General features: G+C 39.2%; 1 protein-coding gene across 1 annotated transcript in view; it reads right to left on the bottom strand.

The window, feature by feature from the left end:
• The window catches only part of LOC124291769 (serine/threonine-protein kinase SMG1-like), a 109308-nt gene extending 90359 nt beyond the window's left edge, over positions 1 to 18949 (bottom strand). Inside the window, 10 exon segments of the mRNA XM_046728844.1 lie at positions 1669 to 1741; positions 2237 to 2413; positions 3019 to 3189; positions 5466 to 5591; positions 6464 to 6511; positions 6828 to 6909; positions 7619 to 7696; positions 8231 to 8289; positions 9827 to 9963; positions 18478 to 18949. Of these exon segments, the coding sequence (XP_046584800.1) occupies positions 1669 to 1741; positions 2237 to 2413; positions 3019 to 3189; positions 5466 to 5591; positions 6464 to 6511; positions 6828 to 6909; positions 7619 to 7696; positions 8231 to 8289; positions 9827 to 9963; positions 18478 to 18838 (1312 nt within the window). The 5' untranslated portion in view covers positions 18839 to 18949.
• Between the last annotated feature and the right edge of the window lie 5362 nt (positions 18950 to 24311).

The raw sequence follows: 24311 nt of genomic DNA, 5'->3' as shown, positions 1-24311 counted from the left end.
CCCAAGGTGACCCTCCACAAAAAAAGTTTCTGCCACCTCTTCGCGTCAAGGCAATGGTGATAATGCAAACTAGATAAGATCACAGAAAATTAATTAAACCTAAAACGATCATGTTACCATGTAAATATGGATGATTTTAATTCTTGCAAGCATAAAATATTTGAGCGTGTGATGTCATTATCGTTTGGTGGTTGTCGTCATCAGAAGATTCTTTTGGATATCTCTGCAAATTGGGGATCTGTACTTGTGTACGTTCAATGTTCTTCCATCGACCGGAGCAAAAACTATTAAGTGTGTGTAATTAGGTGTAACCCGTGTGCTTGAATGTGACATTGCTGAAGTTACGTTCACTATCAATGGGGGACTACTCTTCTTCGCCAAAGCATTCTCGTTTTCCCTAGCCAGAAACTGCCACTTGGAATGTAATGGAATTTACACAGTTTTCAGTATGAAATGTGAGTTGATTACATCCTGTATGTTATCAAGACATAAACTTTGCATTATCATGCGTCGGAGGAATATCTTAAGCAATGACGTATGTGTAGATCAACCGTTCCAGTACATGTTCGATTGAATAGAAAGGACGCGTGCCGCCATTTGCACTCATGAAGCCTTGCAAAACTTTCCATGTTGTACATTGTTTCAACGAGTGTCTTTGGGACTATTCTGATTGTCATGAGTGAATTTGATAACATTGGAATCACATAGTATCTCGGAGCTGGAAGTGGGTCTTCATCATGTTCATCAGTGAAAATGTCATCTTCATCAAAGAAACAACAAGGCAAATCGATCTCACAATGGACAGGCACTGACGTTATCGTGTCAGGTATTTTTGCAAGACGACACATGACACTTGTCGCATCTCTCCAGTAAAAGTACCAATGTTGTACATTTTGAATATTCGTAGGGAATCCCGGGCTTTATCTCTAACGGTGATTTTCACATAATTGTTTACACAGGTATCACTGATTGTTCGAGCCTTTTTAAATTCATGACTAGAAATCAAAAGTTTTAATAAAAGGAATTAGAAAATAAATAGATATGTGTAATATTTATTCTACTTGTGATTCATTGTATAAATACCTGTTTATGTTGCAATCCCGAAAATAACAGGTAGGTGTAAAGGGGTATTTTTGCACGAGTAACAGGTTTCTGTTCGATTGAAGCACAAGTAAGTTATCAATGAATTTTAATCAGGAAAGTAGTCCGTCATAACCTGACCCTAGGTCATCACCATGGAGTAGCCAATCATGGGATTAGAAATTGATCTCACACATATGTGTGATACCAGTTTTCTCACATGGGTTTCTCACCCACGGGTGTGTAAGAAACCTTTGTTTGTTTTATGTTAAACAAATGCCCTCAGCAATATTTAACCTATATCAAAAAGGTCAACAAATAATCAAATCTGGATCCCACATTCTAGTGACTGACATCATAATGGCCAACCGAACCCATCAGCGGCCTGTTACAAGCATGGGCTGTTTAGACCAACTCGAATCCAGATCTTCACAGTGGGGAATTTACATTTAAACATACAACAGATTCTGTGAAGGGAACATAGCACAAGTGGACTGGTTCAAAGACAGCAAGAAATGTATGACATTAATATGTCAACTGATTCAGTAGAAGGAGACCATGTGCAAGACATACAAAAAACATATTCACCTGCGATAAAGATGCTCTCTGAGTGTAGGTTTTTGGTAGCATTTTCAACACTGCGGACAATCTTGTCCAACACCTGGAGACAGAAAACAAACATGTTTAAGTGAGTGAGTGAGTTTAGTTTTACGCCACACTCAGCAATATTCCAGCTATATGGCGGCAGTCTGTAAATAATCGAGTCTGGACCAGACAATCCAGTGATCAACAGCATGAGCATACATGTTTAAGTCTTTTTCCCACAGGACACAAACAAAAAAGAAGAAGACATCCTCTGACCTTAGTGTAATTTAACATGTGATACATGGTTTGATATGTTTTGAAACACTGTAACAGTGAGATTTTGATTACACAAATACCACTTACAAGGGGTACAGCATATGAGGTACTGACCATCATTAGGCTTAAGGCTTATACAAGGAAGATATATGCATGCGGTCATTGCTTAGCCTGCAATATACAGCAGATCATTATTCTTGCTCCATATAAATTTTGCACTCAACCTCCCATAATACTGAAGGTAGCTTCATGCATGGGGTCATAGCTTAGACAGAGTATACTTTAGTATTCTTGCCTCATAGACATATTCCCTCGAGATTTGTCCCCCCTTGGTAGGAGAGAAGCTGTCCCCAAGGCTCTTTATGACAGTTGTGAAGACCCGCAGCAGGGCAGAGATCTTGGTGATGCACTCCTCTGCCGGGGGCAGGTCCTCGTCCGCCAGGGGCTGTACAGTCATGTTCAGGTTCAGGTCCTGGCAGGAGGAGACAGCATGTTAGAGAGTCACTGAAGGCCTTGTCATGAGGGATCATAGACTTCATGGAAGAGTAAGTGTTTACATGTACTTCAAAATGTAGTGATATTCTTAATAAAGAAGATGACAACCATGAAATGCTCTCCCTTATGTGTCACTTCCTAGAGCCATTCCAAGACAGAACGTCATGATTGAACATATTGGAATAGGTTTACATTCAACAATGATGAAATAGATTTGCCTAATTAATTTGGATTGGATATGGTAATGAAAACATGGAATCATAAGGTATGACTCACCAACAAGAAAGTAGACACAAATGCATCCTAATTTTTTACTGTATTAACTGGACTTGATATTTAATAAAGAGAACAAGGGCCTCAATTCAATAACCTAAAAAGAGCTTCCATATCTTTACATGACAATGTTTAGATTAGATGTAACACAACCATTTGCAAAGTTAAAAGAAACAAAGACAAGCCGAGTATTGATGTTTAATGTATTAATGTAGACAACTATATACAAAGCTGAAGATAAACTGTGGATATAGTAAAGTCAAGTCTCCTAACGAGCCACAGATCCACAAAAAACAGCTGTTGGCTCACCTCGGCATATGCCTCCATGTCCTCAAGGAACTGCCCCAGCAGAGTGAGAGAGAAGGAGAGGTCTGACGTCCAGAACATGTGGAAGCTGACCAGAGCCTGGGAGGTGTACCTTATCAGGGCCTCCTTCTGGGTAGCATCGATGTGCCAGCCCACCAGGATGTCCACCGTATCCTGCAACAACACAACCCATCAGCAACATCATCCAGCAATATCATCCAGCAACTTCAACACAACCGGTCAGCAGGATCATCAAGCAACTTCAACACAACCGATCATCCAGCAACATCATCCAGCAACATCAACACAACCAATCATCCAGCAACATCAACACAACCAGTCAACAGGATCATCAAGCAACATCATCCAGCAACATCAACACAACCAATCATCCAGCAACATCAACACAACCGGGTCAGCAGGATCATCAAGCAACTTCAACACAACCGATCATCAAGCAACATCATCCAGCAACATCAACACAACCAATCATCCAGCAACATCAACACAACCAGTCAACAGGATCATCAAGCAACATCATCCAGCAACATCAACACAACCAATCATCCAGCAACATCAACACAACCAGTCAACAGGATCATCAAGCAACATCATCCAGCAACATCAACACAACCAGTCAACAGGATCATCAAGCAACATCATCCAGCAACATCAACACAACCAGTCAACAGGATCATCAAGCAACATCATCCAGCAACATCAACACAACCGATCATCAAGCAACATCATCCAGCAACATCAACACAACCGGTCATCAAGCAACATTATCCAGCAACTTCAACACAACCGGTCATCAAGCAACATTATCCAGCAAAATCAACCAATCATCCACAACCAATCATCCAGCAACATCAACACAACCAGTCAACACAACCCGATCATCAAGCAACATCATCCAGCAACATCAACACAACCGGGTCATCAAGCAACATTATCCAGCAACTTCAACACAACCGGTCATCAAGCAACATTATCCAGCAACATCAACACAACCAATCATCCAGCAACATCAACATAACCAGTCAACAGGATCATCAAGCAACATCATCCAGCAACATCAACACAACCGATCATCAAGCAACATCATCCAGCAACATCAACACAACCAGTCAACAGGATCATCAAGCAACATCATCCAGCAACATCAACACAACCGATCATCAAGCAACATCATCCAGCAACATCAACACAACCGGTCATCAAGCAACATTATCCAGCAACTTCAACACAACCGGTCATCAAGCAACATTATCCAGCAACATCAACACAACCAATCATCCAGCAACATCAACACAACCAGTCAACAGGATCATCAAGCAACATCATCCAGCAACATCAACACAACCGATCATCAAGCAACATCATCCAGCAACATCAACACAACCAGTCAACAGGATCATCAAGCAACATCATCCAGCAACATCAACACAACCGATCATCAAGCAACATCATCCAGCAACATCAACACAACCGGTCATCAAGCAACATTATCCAGCAACTTCAACACAACCAGTCAACAGGATCATCAAGCAACTTCAACACAACCGATCATCCAGCAACATCAACACAACCAGTCATCAAGCAACATCATCCAGCAACATCAACACAACCGGTCATCAAGCAACATCATCCAGCAACATCAACACAACCGGTCATCAAGCAACATTATCCAGCAACTTCAACACAACTGGTCAATAGGATCATCAAGCAACTTCAACACAACCGATCATCCAGCAACATCAACACAACCAGTCATCAAGCAACATCAACACAACCGATCATCAAGCAACATCAACACAACCAGTCATCAAGCAACATCAACACAACCGATCATCAAGCAACATCATCCAGCAACATCAACACAACCAATCATCCAGCAACATCAACACAACCGGTCATCAAGCAACATCATCCAGCAACATCAACACAACCGGTCATCAAGCAACATCATCAAGCAGCTTCAACACAACCGATCATCAAGCAACATCATCCAGCAACATCAACACAACCGATCATCAAGCAACATCATCCAGCAATATTAACACAACAGATCATCAAGCAACATCATCCAGCAACATCAACACAACCGATCATCAAGCAACATCATCCAGCAATATTAACACAAACGGTCATCAAGCAACATCATCCAGCAATATTAACACAACAGATCATCAAGCAACATCATCCAGCAACATCAACACAACCGATCATCAAGCAACATCATCCAGCAATATTAACACAAACGGTCATCAATCAACATCATCCAGCAACTTCAGCACAACCAGTCAGCAGGATCATCAGGACCAGATTTTATAGTCCCCAAAGGTATTAGATTTGTCTTTATCTTCTACAAAATCTCACAAACATTGTCAAATGAATGTCAAAGAAACATCCAGTGTCATAGTATCGCCTGGGAAGACTCAACTCACCCTAAAGTGCATGCTGAAGATGTGAGGGTAGATCTTGGCAATGAACATGATGACATCTACCACGGCTATCAGTAGTTCTGGAGTGTCGGCATTCTCCAGTAGTGTCTGTATCTTCTCCATCACCAGCTACAACAGTGACATCAACATCTCCCCAATCAGTGCCAGAACACAGCAGTACAACGTGAATCACGATTCTGTTAACTTGGCTTCAAGTATCATTTAATGATGGCTTTCTATTACCTTTCCGATTGTGTCATTTTCACAATTTTCTCTTTTAAAGTCTCTGCTCCTAGTTTAGTTTTACGCCGATTTTAGCAATATTCCAGCAATATCATGGTGGGGGACACCAGAAATGGGCTTCACACATTGTGCCCATGTGGGGAATCGAACCCGGGTCTTCTGCGTGACGAGCCAACGCTTTAACCACTAGGCTACCCCACGGCCCCCTCTGCTCCTAGAATTCTGAATGTACACATAGTGTGATAAGTCAGTTGGGCACACAGTATTATTCAGCCTCTCAGAACATACATATAGACAATTCCAATGCTTTTGATCCTTTCACGGATGTATACAGGTATGCAAGAGTTTTCAGCTTCACTGGCATGAATATATTCCTGATGCATCTAAGATTCTAATGATATCAGTTTTATGTTATATAACTCAACGTAATGAGATCTGCTGGGAAAACATGCCTACTTCATGTAAGACATTTGAAACATTCTTCCCACTCTTTAAGTCAAGCTTACTGTACAGATTTTAAAAAATATAATTAATATGGTTACTGTTAATGTCTATTTGTCATTTTTTAAATGCAAGCTTACACATCTTACACATCTTTCACATCGTCCGTAAGTGTATGTTAAATGTGTGGGTATGTAGTAGGTACATATGTTTACAAACACTACAGACATGTCAACACATGTTTTATCAATATTGACTACAATCATGAGAATGTCCATGACAACTGTCTCAAGTAAAATCAGTGCATGCAACCATACCTGCATAAGTTCAGCAGCATTCTGTCTCTTTTCATCACAACGCAATGTCTGAAACAAACGATAACGGAACCAAAATGTAGGATTCAGTTCACACTTATACATCAAGTAATACACTTATACATCAAGTAATACACTTATACATCAAGTAATACACTTATACATCAAGTAATACACTTATACATCAAGTAATACACTTATACATCAAGTAATACACTTATACATCAAGTAATACACTTATTCATCAAGTAATACACTTATACATCAAGTAATACACTTATACATTTGCACCATCACACACTGTAGATAATCATTAAGTCTGCATCAGTAAGAACACAGCCTGGGGCCAGGCCAAAACAGTTCCTACCTCCAGCAAGGCCAGGAGATAGGAGGTCTTCACATCGTCCTCAAACACTGTCTCGGTCTGCCCAAACAACCACTGGAAAAAGCTGAAACACCAGAAGTACATCATCTGATGAATATATCACAAGTATACCTTGGTTAAAGGCAAAAAATATACGCCCAAAATACCCTGTCGGAGACAACAGTAAATGGGATTTGCTTCTCATCATGTGGAGACTTTAGACTGTTGCCTGATGACAGAGTATATTGTTGTCCAGGGTGTCGTTGTACAAAACAACCTTAGCTCTAAGGCTACCTTAAGTCTATGTTAAGGTATGGGAGTTAGGGTCACCTTAGCGCTAAGACTACCTTAGTCTATGTTAAGGTAGGGAGTTACGTTCACCTTAACGCTAAGACTACCTTAGTCTATGTTAAGGTAGGGAGTTACGTTCACCTTAGCACTAAGGCTACCTTAAGTCTATGTTAAGGTATGGGAGTTACGGTCACCTTAGCGCTAAGACTACCTTAAGTCTATGTTAAGGTATGGGAGTTACGGTCACCTTGGCGCTAAGGCTACCTTAAGTCTATGTTAAGGTATGGGAGTTACGGTCACCTTAGCGCTAAGACTACCTTAAGTCTATGTTAAGGTATGGGAGTTACGGTCACCTTAGGGCTAAGATCGCTTTGTACAACAGCACCCTGTACTGAGAGGACAGAATGCTGTATATCTACCAGGAAGCAAGAATGGTGTTTATCTAAACTTAAACAGGTTGACAATAATATCTAGTGCAAGGACCAAGAAACTTTCTGCCATACCTCTGCATGTCCTGTCCAGCAGCACTGCCTACTGCCCCAATACACAACGCTACTTCCACCTTCACCTCCCGGTACCCTCTACAACAAAGACACACAAATCAAATATCTTTCATAGTTTCAATCATTAGGACTTATATCTCCTTATTTATCAGTATTAGAAACAAAAAGGGGCCTCCGATGATTTCTGAAATAATAATTGATTACTTCTATATCTCAAATTTAAAACATTAGGGTCAAGGGCCCCTATACAGGTTTTACTTTACATTTTTATAACCTGCAGTAACATCATTAAATTAAAGTGATCATGAAATTAACATTTAAACATGATGAGATGAATGAGTGGGTGTGGTATGTTTTTACACCGCTTTTAGTTTTAGCACTGTGACAGGAATATCACAGCTGGGGACACCAGAAATGGGCTTTAAACACATGATGAGATGAGGAAAGAGCCATTCTGATCAAATTCACAGTGGCATTTCAGTTTGGCTGTTCACATATTTCTGAAGCTAATATGAACAGGTATATAGGATTCAATGCTGGCCATTCTGATGAGGTTCAGCGACATCAATGGGACACAGCTTGCCAGTGTTGGTAGTGATGTATCTGACTAACCTCTCAAAGAATATCCCAGGCAGGGCTGCCAGCAGGTCATCAGCAGACTTCACAGCAGCCTGAAAGAAAGGTAGATAGGATAACACAAAGTAAAACCAAGCTGACAACCAGACCCTCACCAAACGCTTCAGTCGAAAGGGATTTCAGAATAACAGGAATACACCGCCACAGGTGGTTTCTTGTTAAATCTGCACTAGCAATTTTCCACCTGTACAACAGTGACCTATATATATAATCCACCGTGGACCAAACGATCCGGTGATTGATATTGCACACCATGATCCATGCTGTTGTGGGTTATGATCACATGCTACTGAACTAACATGATTTAGTCACCTAACATGGCCAGTGTTGGTTGCTCGACACCTATTCTAATGCACAATGCACGTGGGGTAATACCGTGAGTTAACACGAAGACACCTATCCCCAACAGTCTCCACACATAATACCGAACTTCAGTGTGAAACTGAGACTACAGATAATGCCCAGGAATCTCTCTACACTCACGTCAGAGTCTTCTATCAGAAATGGCGAAAGAGTAAATACAGTTTGTGGCAATGTTTGTTGTCTTATACCATACTCTGCAATATTCCAGCTGTGAGATGGCACTCTATAAGTCTGGACCCAACAATCCAGTGATTTACATCATGACCATCAATCTACACAATTGGGATATGGTGACATATGCATAAACAGCAGTTGTATTAATTATTACAAATATTCAGACATGTGTGCAATACAGCATGATACAAGAGGCAGATCGTTATATTTATCAAGGATGTATTCTGTCACTTGTGGAATGAAATTATTCAAATGAGCAGTCAAAGTCAACATGGTCAATGGCTTTTTTACACCTGTTTTTAACAAGATTAACACTGTTCATCTAAAAATCAATTCCACTGACATGATTCCACTTTTAATAACAGCTCTGCTTTCCTTCACACCAGACAATGGCAGGTGACATACATTACCACCAGTAAATCTTGCGACTGATCACATTAGTGGTAGCATTCATTCATACAGAGGGATTCTTCATTTTCTGTGATGGTTCCATTACACATTTTACAAACTATCTTTTAATTTCTTGACATGATGTTTACATGCAACACAATTGTTCACATCCTGCTCCATGAACCCAGTGCTGTGACAGCAAGTGGGCCCCACAAGTCAACATCTTCAATGACATATTGAATTACCCATACCCAAATGTGACCCCCTATCCCTCCACAATGTAGGACAGAATAGTGCACCATATATCAAAGTGGCTGCATCCACGGTGTGCATTTACTATGCTAACCAGCTCAGTGGCCATATTGATTCTTGTAACGGATCATTCAACAAACTGTTGATTTATTTATTTACCAGACATGTATTTTCAACATCATCCGTATGATGAATAAAATATAAAGTCAAGCATTCAGCTTGTTCATTATACAGAAGAATCGGCCACTTGTGTTTGCTGTATAAGAAACAACAAGTTGCTGTGTAGAGACTTGCCTGTTACAAGTATGTCCTTCTCAACCTAACACTGTGGGTTCAAATCCCAAATCCACCCAGATTATGTCTTAACAAAGTAGTATTGTCATGTAAACCTACCTTCCCTCCTTCTACAGTGTGTAGATAGTCTTTTAGTTGTTTGGCTGCTGTAAGTCTTCGGTCACGATCTGCATCTCGTAGCAAACGCCGCATCACCTTGGACAATCGAGACTCATCAGTGAATGTCTTGCCTGGCTCTGAAATCAGAAAGTATTGTACAGATTTTATCATGAGTGAGTTTAGTTTTACGCCACACTCTGCAATATTCCAGCTATATGGCAGTGGTCTGTAAATAATCGAGTCTGAACCAGACAATCCAGTGATAAAACAGCATGAGCATTAATCTACGCAATTGGGATACGATGACATGTGTCAACCAAGTCAGCGAGCCTGACCACCCAACCCGTTGTCGCCTCTTACGACAAGCATGGGTTACTGAACATGCAGAAGATCAATTCTAACCCGGATCTTTCACAGGTATATATGTTATTAAGAAGAAGCCGTAGTGCCACTGTGTATTCCTATTACTAATTGATGACAAGCAACCATGGTCCAAAAACATGTGTCTGATAATGCATGCATAAGCTTAATATCATTAGACAGAGTTTAGGAAGTTTGACTGCATTAGATCAGAAATTTCACTTCAATAATTTCACAGGTCAACAGGTTTTTAATGTAATGTTCAGAAGCAAAACAATGTTGGCACTCCTGTTAGTCAGCAAATGCTCAGGAGGTAATCATGTTTTCTGAAGCAATATATTAATGAAATGATAAATTTACACAAACTTCAGCACAACTGACTGACTGACTGAGTTTGGTTTTACGCCGCTTTTAGCAATATTCCAGCAACATCACGGCGGGGAACACCAGAAACTTCAGCACAAAAGGTTCTTAACTATACACATGTTAAAATGTGCTGCTGTTGTGGCCATACTAAAATTCCCAAAATGAGCTAGCATGGCTAGAGATGTTTGTAAGATGTCATACAAATATCTGGTTTTAAACATAAACATACACATACACACTGACCTAGTTAAAGTCTCCATTTCAAAACCCTAGATTGACACATGATAGCAGACAATACCACAGACCGACTAATCAGATCACATTATTTTCAACACCGAATGCTCCATATGATATTGATCTGTTCTGTTGACGAGAAGAATGTTTAATGTACAGTACAAATGGACATGATGGGGAGAATGACGGACAGATGAATCATTAAATGTTTGCAGAGAGCATTCCTTTCTGTTGCCTAAGACATTCTATCATATCTATACATTCAACACATGTGTTCAAAACACACTTTCATTACACTACACAAATGTCATGAGCCAGTGTGTGTAACCCCAATAAATGTCATTATATCATATATACAAGTTTCTGTGTGTTGTAACAAATGTACAGTGTTAACCCATTAAAAGTATGTTTCTTGAAACAACAACTGACAAATAGTAAGTCCACTGATATCCACACATGATAACAGCAACTCAAATTAACAGCTGTTAGAAAAATATCATTGCCATCTATCTAGACTAAAGTTTGGGCTGTACACATGAAATACATCCAGTTTATTGATTCTCTAAATCAAAAACATAATTCATATTTAGTGTTAATTTGACATTCATATGCCAGAATACTAACATGGCTTCGGTAACAGTATTTAGAAAGTACACTACCATGAAAAGTAGGGTAAAACTCTTGGCAGAGACTGTCAGTATGCTCAGTACTCCAGGAATCACATTGAGGCTCCTCCAATCCCTGCTCCAGCCCATCAATGTCAATCATGTCAATTTCAGAAACATAATGTTGACAGAACTCCATATCTGGGCCATATCGTCCACCATGCTATGGCCACCACAACATACAAGACCCCATGCTAAACAGTCCACTGTCAGGTCAAGTTATACTTCAGCCATATGCTACACGACCCACATCCATATCACAGCCACAAACAGTCCCAGTTACAAATTTCGCTGCCTTGCATTGTCCAATTAAACCTGTATCAGCAAAGGGTACAGTGTATTGATTGCTGTACCTGTCCTAATGTGATACTGACATGCGTGTGTGTACATTCAGTCCACATTAAAATGTACATGCAATCGACAAGTGCCCGTTGTGAAACAGAGGCAACTACCCACAGCAGTAAAGTACACTGCAGTCGTTACAACCTTGCTGACAGATAGCAATGCGGGAACACACACATCTGTTCATTTATAATACATATATACTTTGTATACACAGCCAATAGGAACTCGGGGACTGGGACACCTGTTGGGAAACGTGGCGACAGGTTTACTTGTTACGAAGATCACATTGGAACAATGATGACATTTCTCCTGGGATACTGACATCAGATTAACCAATTCATGCCTATAAACATATGTACGTATTACTTTAATAATTATTAACCATAGAGTTGCATTCTCTGTCACAAACATGTACTGATATGAAAACATATGTGACCCAGTAAAACAGAAGCAATATTGATCACATGGATTCATGGCTGGTTCAGAGACACAGCCATAAACATGATAAATGATAAAGTGCATCATGTGTATTTTTGTGATTGATTGAGTTTGGTTTTACGCCGCTTTTAGCAATATTCCAGCAACATCATGGCAGGGGACACCAGAAATGGGCTTCACACATTGTACCCATGTGGGGAATCGAACCCAGGTCTTCGGCGTGACGAGCGAACGCTTTACCCACTAGGCTACTCCACAGCCTCTGTATTTCTGTGAGGTTACAATTCGTAGAAATATGAAATCACAGAAATATAAATTTTTTCATGCATCATCAAATTTCTTCATGCAATGCAGAGTGTTTATCAGCTCAACACCAACATATACAACTCCGGACCTTAAGTGATAACAATGACAACAACCGAGGGACTATGGGGAAAACACATACACTTAGAAATAAGTTAAGCACCATCCCTTCTCTACTTATGTACATTTTAAACTTTTTAGTGTGTTTTGGAAATATCCACATGTGACACTAATCTTGATGATTTCAATTTGATAAATGTGTACAATACCACCAATGTAACATAACAACGTATGGTATGGATTTACAACTTCTTTAATATTTACAACACGATGTTTCTGGGCTACTTCTTGCCCATCAAGCATCCACCACCGATGTAACGAATCAGAAGAAGCTAAAACACTTTATTTAAACTATTACCACTGAACAGCTTCAAAACACGTCACTGCACATGTAAGAAAATAATTTGTGTTTTTTCTATTTCAATGGAGAATGGACATGATAGAGAGAACATGTATTTTACTTGGTAAATAACACAAACATATTTCATCAGAATCAATTTTCAAAAATGGTTATTCCATCTTGTATTTACGGAAATATATAGATACTGGTGTATACATTTGCACAACTAAGGTATATCTCGCATCATGATATTGATAAATGTATGATATATTTAAGGATTGTTTTACACTTTCTGTGCATTTATCAAAGGATAACAGTCACAAATTGTATAAAATCCTGTAGCGTAGCGTGGAGATTTTCATATGGTATCCCCTGTCCTGCAGGTAGTTTGTTTATAACCATCATGTGAGTGTGACACTTGACATCTTTAATCATGTTGATGCCATCATGGCTATCTATCTACCTATCAATCATTGTTGATGCCATCATGGCATCAACATGATTAAAGATGTCAAGTGTCACACTCAAATTAATTAATGCAACATTGCATTAAATCAACTCACGCCCTCTACTGGTCAAACATTATTTCAAGCAAACCCCACAGAGTTATGTCCCTTGGAGCGCTCAATACAAATATCCTATGCACAACGTGCGATTGAAACCAGTTCAGCAAATACCGACAACACTACATGTGACAGTTTTTGATGTACAGAGCAATTGTTTACATTCCATATATGGCAAGTGTTCTCTGTTGGAAGCTGTTAACCTTGAAATTTCAATTATTGATTTCAGGCAAGTCTTAAGGGATAATAAGTCTTCTAATGCATCAATAGTGAGTGAGTTTAGTTTTACGCCGCACTCAGCAATATTCCAGCTATATGGCAGCGGTCTGTAAATAATCAAGTCTGGACCAGACAATCCAGTGATCAACAGCATGAGCATCGATCTGCGCAATTGGGAGCCGATGACATGTGTCAACCAAGCCAGCGAGTCTGACCACCCGATCCCATTAGTCGCCTCTTACGACAAGCATGGGCTACTGAAGGTTCATTCTAACCCGGACCTTCACGGGTCTCTAATGCATCAATAGGAAGCTAAAGTGAGTGCATATACCCCAATATATATAACATAGGCCAAAATATTGTTGAAAATGTGTGACATTGTGCCTTTAAAGCCACTGAAGTATTACATGACCTCTGATCACCTTATTCATTTCAATTCTAACCTTTGACCCAATTGATAATCATGGTAATGTTGACATAGTCAATAATATAAATTATTTTGATCACAAGATTTGAAATGAACTATAGTTATTTTCAGTTTGTAATTTTAACAACAAGCTATACAGTAAAAGGATGCATTTCCCTTCAGTGTATTCAAACTAAAGTACTAATAATATTACAATTTACATCCTACTATTGCGGCATCCAGTGGTCAGGCTCGCCGACTTGGTTGACACATGTATTGTCTGATCCACACATGAATATTTACAGATCACTGCCATTTAGCTGGAATAAGCGTTAAACAACAAACAAACAAATCCTATTACATGAGATACTATCAGAATAAGTGACAACAATTGTTTTTGCCCCTTCCCTTGTTTCAGTATGAGGATGTGCTGTTACAAACAGGAACTGCACACTAACAGTTGCACAGCAATGGACTCACATCAACATGGTTTCAGTTCATTTATAAGAATACTGCCCATGCTGACGGACTGTCATAAAACAAGTCAGGAATATTGTTTCCCAGCTGTAACTGTGTAATGATATAGAAGAATGTCACTATCAAATGCTGACAAAGTTAAGAACTGACCTGACTCCATTTGTCTCCAGCCAAATTACTGTTAATATTGTACATTGTATTGGACAAGTAAGAGCTGATTTCTTACACATTACTTAGGCCAAACAAAAAAATGTTGTGGTTCCGATTACACCTCTTTAAAATTTAGGGTAGGTAGGTAGGATTTTTCTTTCTTTTTTTCAGAAGTAAAGTACAAACTAGTAACACATTTACCAATGTATAATTGTTTATGCAGCCACAGTTTAGGCCATCATGTCGACTTTCACTATCAGAATGATGGATGTCCGCCGGTGCCGGGGAAAAAAACAATGGTATCTGACAGCTTATTTCATTCATACCGCTTCAAAAAATAGGGTCAGCACCAGAATTCTAGGGTCGGTTGGGTAATTGGAATGACAACATTTTTTGTAGGCCTTACATCTAGTACATATCAAATGATTCAAGTATTACACATGTAAATGGGACCATAGGTAAAATTACATGTCTGTGCAGCTACAAGTAGCTATAGGTAGATGGGAGAAAATTAAAACAAGATATTCTCAGAATTGTTCTTCCAAATTTGCATACTTTTTAGACTGAACTTCAAGAGCACTCAGTTTTACATGACCATGGTAAATCTGTCAAAGCTGATGGGTATTGCAAACACACAGCCTTCCAACTGCAGTAGTATATATAGAAGCATGTGCTACACAGCCTGACTGAATCTTCACACATTCATATGAACCAGTATTCATACGCTTGGACAAATGTGAAAGGTCTTCCACTTTGCGAGTTCCAAATTCACAACAGCTATCCTGAGCTGTGGGAGACACTGGTGGCAGTACCATCTATCATGTATCAATTAGACAAATGAATTGAATCAGCATACATACACAGCCAGACTCCCTAAGGATCGTGGAATATGTCCCTAGCAAACCTACGCGGTTGTAACAGTAAGAGCCTGGACCGGTTGTCAGACCCTGTGACTTGACTGACCATGTGTCAGTGTATGAAAAAGTGGCTAGTTGCTCATTATATCAGTCACTGGATTGTCTGGTCCATACATGATTATTTACAAGCCACCATAAGATAGCTTGAATATGGTCCAGTATGGCCCATATGCAAGCACACAAAATCATAAGTCGATCATCAGTCAATCAAATCTATTTATCACGATCTACAGACAACAAACTACATTTTGAGCAACAGTCAGTGTGTGATTTAACATGTTTAAATTGCTTATCATGCAACAATAGAAACTAGATCTTCAGTCCTCTTGTCTGTATAAAAAAACACTTTTTAACAATGAACCCTTAAAATGGCTAATCTCTAATTTCTATTATGACAATTTAACTATTGAGCAGTTTAGCATGGACTATGTGACTTGCTGGTATGATTACAAGGCATAATGTGTTTGTTATTGTACCTATATCCTGACCTTTGATTCACATTTTGAAAACTAAGAACCAAAATACCCATATAATCATGAGGTATTGATAACAAGATGGAGGGCAATAATGAAACAAATGAAAGTAAACCAAGTCGTGGCTGCATATGTCAATTTCACCGTGATGCACTAAAATCACTAGGTATTTGTGCTACTGAATCATCATGTAACATATTCAACACGTTGTATAGTACAAAATATCACCAAAATATAACAACATTCCTTGTCATCTCAACACAAAGGGTATGGACCAACTTATCTGTATAAACATGCACCAATGCAACTTCATATTTGTATCTTTAAGATCAAGAACATGTAAAAAAATTCAAAGTTAAGAATGATCAACCAAGCTAACTCATACAGAACTGATCTTTGAACACATTTAATACCTCTAAGCTTTATGTATCACACTGCACCGCTAAGCCTTGCTCTGTTTAATTAGTCATGCTTTCGAGCTTATTATCATCATCAAACTACATGTACTTCAAGGTTACGTGCATGTTCCTTTCATGTTTTACAGCAATACAGCATTAACAAATCTAAAATCATGGCATTGAACTGGTATTTATGATTTTAATTATTTTTAAAATAAAATTTCAACTCTAATAAATTTATGGGTGCAACCAGATTTTCTCTGGTGAAACTAGGTTTCCATATCCATGAGCAAGTTACATCAAGTCTCCAACAGACGTAACCCATGTTATCGTTTCAAGATTACCATTGGTTGAAAACTCTCAAGGACATTTTCTCTGTTCATTGCCATAAACTTGGAAAGTTTCATTTCTGATGTTATTCCTTGCATTTATACTCCTCATTTCAAATGTGGATCTTTACTTAAACTTTGAATATTACAACAAAAGACCTATGGGGTAATGTGTGCTCACTGCTTTATACCCAACGCAGCAGTGAGATGATGATTTGAAAGGTTTATCTTGATGCTCTCATGTCTTATTGCAATGAATTGTTAACTAAATTTGCTACATTTAGAAGACATAAATGATGTTACATGATTATTACTTTCCAAGCCAATGGTACTGTTAAATCCATATGATATATGAGAGTAGTGGTAGATAGGGTGAAGGCCCAGTAACTTAAGGTGGGCATTGAAACTTCTATCATTGCTATACATGGTATATGCCTTCAAATCTGGTGGTGCACTAAGACTTTATAACTAAAGTCTGTAGTTACATTAACTGGCTGCTAGCTATCTTATATGGATTGTGTCTTAATTGACTGAATTTTCTTCATAGAATTTTGCAAATTTCATCTGCAGTTTGGAATTTGATGTTTATTTAAGAAATATAGTTTCTTCTGTCCCTAATCTTTAACAGTTTAAGTACAAGGACACTTGCATGAACATACCAGAACTAGTGTGATATTGTAAGCTGAAGTGTTTTCGGTTTTGTTTCCATCACGAATGTCAGCAGCCATGGAAAGGTGTGCTTATACAGAACAGTTTGTACTACATGATACCATATTTATATTGAAAAGAAGCGGAGGGAGAGCTTGGGATGTGAATCAACGCAGAGAGGCCTTGGCAGTAGGGAATAAGTGATGAATAGGCAGAGGAAGAGCAACAGTAATTCTAATATTTAACCATGTTAACTGCTGTATGTTACCAAATGCCCTATGCTGAGCAACAGCTATGATTAAAAACTTTTCAAGGTTTTGTTATTTCCTGAGGCATGAGAAAAACGATTTCTTGAGCATGATGAGCATGATGAGGGACCAGTTCTGAAGCTGCTGTGGCACAGGCACTGTTGTATGTGTATGTTTGGGATAACAATGCAGAACTGGGAGATGGTTGATGTCATCTTGCCGTATTTCATCCTGGGAATAATGAATGTTTTACTCTCCAATATAAAGAGACTATTTCACCAATATATATAATGTTGATGTAGATGTGGCATCCTGATTCACAGGAATGACAGGAACAATGTTATGGAACTCAGAAAGTGTACTGTATCTCAGGATAAAGAAGTGTCAGTACCTACAAACTTCTCCTACTAGCATCTTAGAATTGATGTTACAGTGTCCAGTGGTAAATAGTTATTAGCATACTATGTAGACTATGTTTACAGTGTCATCAAATATCACCCCTTCATGAAATTAATGTTAGTTATCCTACCAAAAATATGCAAAACGAAAGCAACACTTTCCTGGATGTTATCTGTATAACGAAACAAGGTATTTTCGTTGCGAAATTGTTGATTCCAATTTGCACGTTTGGCACGTGTTCTTTTGCACACGTATCGGAGCATAATCTGAGACAAACAGAACACTACAGGTGTTATAATGTTAATGAACAAACCTATTGTCTTTTTCTCCGACAGAGATGTAGTCGTTTGGGGTGGCGGAGGAGCACCCGACTTGGTGTCATATCTGCGGAAGCCCTTGGCATTAGAATTAAAATTTCTTTCTTCTTCCCTCCTAGGCTTAGGTCCACCATTCTTGTAAATGCCTCTACTCTTTGGCGGGGGTCTTGGGGAGCTCTTCCTCTCAAAGGAACGGGCTTTAGGGTCATATTTCGAGGCAGTCGACACCTTTTCAGGACTTCCACTTTCGCTCAAGTTGGATCGTGAATTTTCACCCGACCCATTCGATGACTTGTCATTGTTTTTATCCAAATTTTCTTGTAATGTTTGCTTAACTCCACCAGACTTGTCACTCATTACATGTAATGTCGCTCAAACTATCATAATGTCAGAAGTTTTACTCCTCGGTCAGTTGAAGTTACAACTTACAATCCGCCATTACGTCTTGACAGCTGTAACGCACACACTTATTCAAGGCTTGTCATTGGTCAAAATGAAGCGGGGAATCCTCAGTTCTAAAAATAGCTGAACGCCAGTTAAAGATCTGACAACCTGTGTTTTCCAAACACACATACGGTTAACCGTGGGCATGAAACAGAAAGAAAATCACACTTCATAATGCACTTGACTTTACCAAATAACGCATGGCATATGCGTAAAAATGTCACATATGAATCGTTACTGGCTTTCGATCATCTCCTGTAAATATTTCAAAGTAATAGATAATTATAGACGTCAAACAGCCATGTCTTATTCCTGGTATCAGAGACCATATGGGGGCGGTGGTATATGGTTAAAGCTTGGCTGCTGGTATACCAGGGTTCGAAACAGTTACGTTCTTGGGCCGACTTGCTGGAATATTGCCTGAACAAGAACAAACGGTATATGGTTTGTCCACTCATTCCTGAACAAGAACAAACGGGTCCTTTGTTCCACTCTATTCAAGCAATAATTCAGCATCAGGAAATGCATGTCTAAATTACTACTTCATAGCAATGGTTTTTGTTTTGTTTTGCTTGTTTGTTGTTGTTCTGTTTTATTGGGGTTTGAATTTGTTGTTGTTGTTTTTGTGTGCGTTGTTTTGGTTGTTTTTTGTTGTTGTTTTGGTGGGGTGGAATTGGGTGTGTGTGTCTTTTCCATTTGGTTTTCCATTTTTAATTGTTTGTTTGTTTCTTGATGTTTCAATTGTTGTGTTGTGTTGCTTTTTGTTTTGTTTTTGTTTTTGTGTGTGTGTTGTTGTTGTTTTTTTTTGTTGGGTTTTGTGTGTTTTTTTTTGTGTGTTGTTGTTTTTTTGGGGTTTTTTGGGTGTTTTGTTGTTTTGTTTGTTTTGGGGTTTGTCTGTTGTTTGTTTTGTTGTTTGTTTTGCGTTGCTGTTGTGTGCACGCGTGGTTTGTTGTAATTTGTTTGGTTTGGTTTTGTTGCAGTTGTTTGGGGTTTTTTTTGTTTGGTTTTTTTTGGAGGGGTTGTTTTTGTTGTTATTGTTTTGTTTTGTTTCCTGTTGTGTTTAGTTGCTGTTGTTTTTAGGGGGATACACAATGCATCAAAAGCATATTTACCACGTGCACAGTAAAATCAACAGACATAAAAACATATTGTTTTCAATAATGTTACGGCTAATTTCATGAACGGTAAGGGCACTGACAAAGGAAATTTGGAAATGGTTGGCACATTGTTTTCACGACAGTCGGTGTGGCATCAATCTCAGACAGATGTAACTGGGTCCAAAACAACACGTCAGAATCATATCGATGTTCCTAATCCTATTTGTCTTCCTCATACACAGACAGACAGTCACACAGTATATGTCCAAGACCCTTCTTGAAATGGCAGCTCAGTAAGTCGAACAGCGCTTTTGAATCTCTTTCAGACATACTAGGCCGCGTTAGCTTATAAGTTAGGGCGTGAGCTGGGAGAAATATAGGACTGAAGGTAGTGTATCTCCCACACCCTAGAGTATAAACTACATAGGAGTCTACTCAAGTCTAGAACGATTTGGTAAGTCTACATTGACTCAGCTCCAGAAATAAAGGATTGGTCTTGGCCCCATTTAGTGCCTTCAGCATGCACTAGTGCGTGGATATGTGCGCTATATAAATATCCAATAATAATAATAATAATAAGGGCCTGATGATGTACGCCTCTCCGTGGTGGGCCTAGATAGGGGAATTTTATTCCCTGAACCAAACGTACATCACCCAGTTAGGGCTGACCCCCCGAAACTGGTTTATTTACTGGGTTACCGAAAGCCAAGGAGAATACCATCTTTTACTTCCGCAGCCCAATCAGCCTTCCTCCGGTAGTCAAACCAACCTTTACTGGAGATGGGACTTGCCCCAGGGCAAGGCACAGAACCCGATCAAGAATATCTTGGTCAAACCACCTAAAAACCACACTACTAGAGTGTGCAAGAGCGACAGGATGGCCTGATAAAAAACGCATCAATGGCAAGTCGCTTAAGCTGCATTGGGACAATGCCATGCCCATGTATGCTTTCCTGACGGAGATCAATTCCGGCGGCTCAAAAATGTCATGCCCCGTGAGCCAGTTCAACCCACAACTGGTGCCCGTCAGGAACCTTTGCATGAGCAGAATGCTCAAGTGGCAGCAGACCCAAAACTGTTGTAATGGATGTCCGCGTTAACCTCTCTCCTCTTCCTGGTGGAAACTCTTCCAGCACAGAGCCAATTGGCCCCGAAATTTCGGACCCTCACTCTTCCTCTTCCTCAATTGCAGATATTTCCGAAAATCCTGTTTATATTTTGTTTCATTCTATTTATGACATTATTTCTATGAAAGGATATCCTTTTATATAGTACTAGGGTTGGGTCTATATACCTATGTGTCCTGAATGCAAAGGATATCCTTTTATATAGTACTAGGGTTGGGTCTATATACCTATATGTCTTTCTGACGCTGTTTCTAAGCGTGACACGCCCCTGTGATGGCAATGACAAGCATCAGAGGCAGCACTGCCTTTATGGTTAACTCCACAGTATATATGTATACCTATCTGATGCACCGTGTAAAGCTGCAGCACATGTCGTTCTGTGGTGATATTTACCTAACAAATACAATTTTCATTTGCATGATATCTTTTTACATAAAGTCCTTCCAAAATTAGTTTTTGAAAAAGGGTTTACATCCACCTTGGGACTTGAACTACTATTTTGTTTCTATTTTAGTTTGTGAGTAACCAAATAATCTTGAAAAGTCGAAAGAGGTCTATTTTCATACGTCACAACAGCACGACACACAAAAGCCCTGAGTGCAGACTGCTCGAATGATAGAAGTGGCTCACTCTGTTGACCATTGCTTTGATTGGGATAAGAACTTGCAGAACGCCTGTACTTCCTAAAACAGCGAGACTCAAGTGAGAACCCTCACTCATTTGCGTTGTTGAGTTTGTTCGAATCAAAGATATGTGTTTATTTTACGCCCGCTTCAATAAATAAGCACGTAATACAATAATGGTTTGTTGGTTAACCGATTAACGCCACAGTTACGAAGGAGAGTAGACACAGAGAGAACATCAGTGTTTAACGTTATACCGCATTAGCGGATCCAGAGGGGGGTTGGGGGTGGTGTACCTTTTGAAAATGACTTAAGACAAACTTAAGTCCACATTGAAGTTAATGGTTTGCATTGGCGAAGCCGAGGAGGGGGTTCAGTGGGGTTAGAACCCTGAATTATATGCGTCAGAAAGACATAAAGGTATATAGATCCAACCCTTGTACTATATAAAAGGATCCTTTTATATAGTACTAGGGTTGGGTCTATATACCTATATGTCTTTCTGACGCTGTTTCTAAGCGTGACACGCCCCTGTGCCTGAACCCACCCCCTCCCCAACCCCCCTTTGAAAATTCCTGGATCCGCCTCTGTACCGAGAGAGACAGAACACTAGGGTTCAAGGTCATACAGACACACAGAGGGGGGGAGGGGGGAGGGGGGAGAGAGAGAGAATCCATTGCTGATATTTCGTCTGGCGCCTTCGTGGAGGAATGACACACTATAAACGATTTTATGACTGCTTCAGATTTAACGTGTATGAGCGAGTGAGCTACGTTTTACGCCGCTTTCAGAAATCTTCCAGCCCAGCAATATCACGGCGGGGGACACCAGAAATGTGCTTCCACTTCTCTTCGAATTCTGGACTGTGGTGGCGTTAGTTAAACTAAAAACGAACAAAAAAGTTGGCTGGAATCCTCATGGTCACGCACTGAGCAACATGTTGAAGGAATACCGTATCCACCTGCATTGTTGTCGATTCGATTATCATTAGAAAAGGTACGACACTTTATGGATGACAACTGCTTTATTATAATATGATGCGAAATATTATAAAAAAACAAACAAACCCAGGACTTCACCAAACGAAAAACTCTCAATCAACAGAGATCAAGGATACCTCATCCCATCCGCCTACAATGAACTGATAAAAACAACAGAACAGAACACTCCAGCCAGCATTGTTAATTAATCGTATCTGGTATGTATATTTTGTTCTGCCTAATCAACATGCATTTGGCTTCCTCCTATTGTTACTGCAGTATTACTAATATCAGGGCTCCAGATAAGGGCCGTATCGGCGTATGTACGGATAAAAAAAATATGCACGATACGGTAGGAAATAATTTAGAAAACGTAGCACATACGCACCACAGCAATGCTGTACGGTCTTGGAATCATTTACAGACGTATTTATCTGAAAGAGTGTTGTTTATTGTTTATTGACCTGTTTACACAAGACTAGCAATGTTGTGGTGCATATATGAAACGAAACACAAGATTACTGATACGCCATTAAATTCCATTCATTACTCAAAATGTACTCTTAAGTTTATCCAGTACTCCTATATTGAAAATATAAGGAGTACTTACTCCTGATGTTGAAAAATTATCTGGAGCCCTGTTTAATATCCATTGTTGCTGTTGTTAATCACTCTGATAATACCCTCATGTTGTAATACTTAATCCCTGTTACATGTATAAAAGTCGGTTCTGTGCTGTATTAGCACAGGTCGCACAGGTAATTAGGTCATAGAAATGTCCATCAAAGCATAGATTTATGAAGCTGCTGCAGTCTACTGATAAAAACACTCTATTTTTTTTAAACAAAATTGATCAAAGAATGTATGTAACGTAAATAATTCATATCCTGCCTCATAGTATGTACATCTTATATTTTTAACATGTTTACTGTATATGTGGGGTTGAAGGAACCCAAGTCTCTGAAATAAATTCTGTTTTGTTCTGTTCTGCTGTATTACTTTACTCTTGCTTGACGATGGTATAAGAATCTATACCAAAACATCGCATCATAATATAATAAAGACGTTGTTATCCAAGAATTGTCGTACCTTTTCTTAGTATTCATCAACTTCTAAAATGCCAATCAAACAGATCGATCATAATTGAAAGGATTATACTTTTCATCAAAATGCCAGGATGTTCCATCAACGTTCTGTAAGTAATTAACGAAAATGTGTTATAGTACTGTGGTGAAGAAGAGTCGGACCAGCTGATGTTGAGCAACAAGACAAGCATAGGAATTCACAAGTATAGATTTAATAATTGCAATTCAACCAAGTGGGGTAACTATTCTCTTCATTCATCGGTTAATGATCTGACGTATTTCGACCAACTTGCTATCATAATTCTTTCCCAATATCTTACTCAGATCTGTATTAAAATTGATATCTAGAATCATAAAGGTGTCTGGGTTCCATCTTATTTTTAGGTTGGGTAAGATATTTTACAGAACAGTTTTTCTTTGAGCCAATCCATACAACTTCAGATTTGTCATAATTGATATTTAAACCTGAAATAT

The sequence above is a fragment of the Haliotis rubra genome, unplaced genomic scaffold (genome assembly GCF_003918875.1).
Source record: "Haliotis rubra isolate DU_JTF1 unplaced genomic scaffold, ASM391887v1 Scf1131, whole genome shotgun sequence".
NCBI classification, from domain to species: Eukaryota; Metazoa; Mollusca; class Gastropoda; order Lepetellida; family Haliotidae; genus Haliotis; species Haliotis rubra.
Note: the sequence above shows the minus strand (reverse complement) of the source record. Positions and strands in the feature narration are given on the sequence as shown.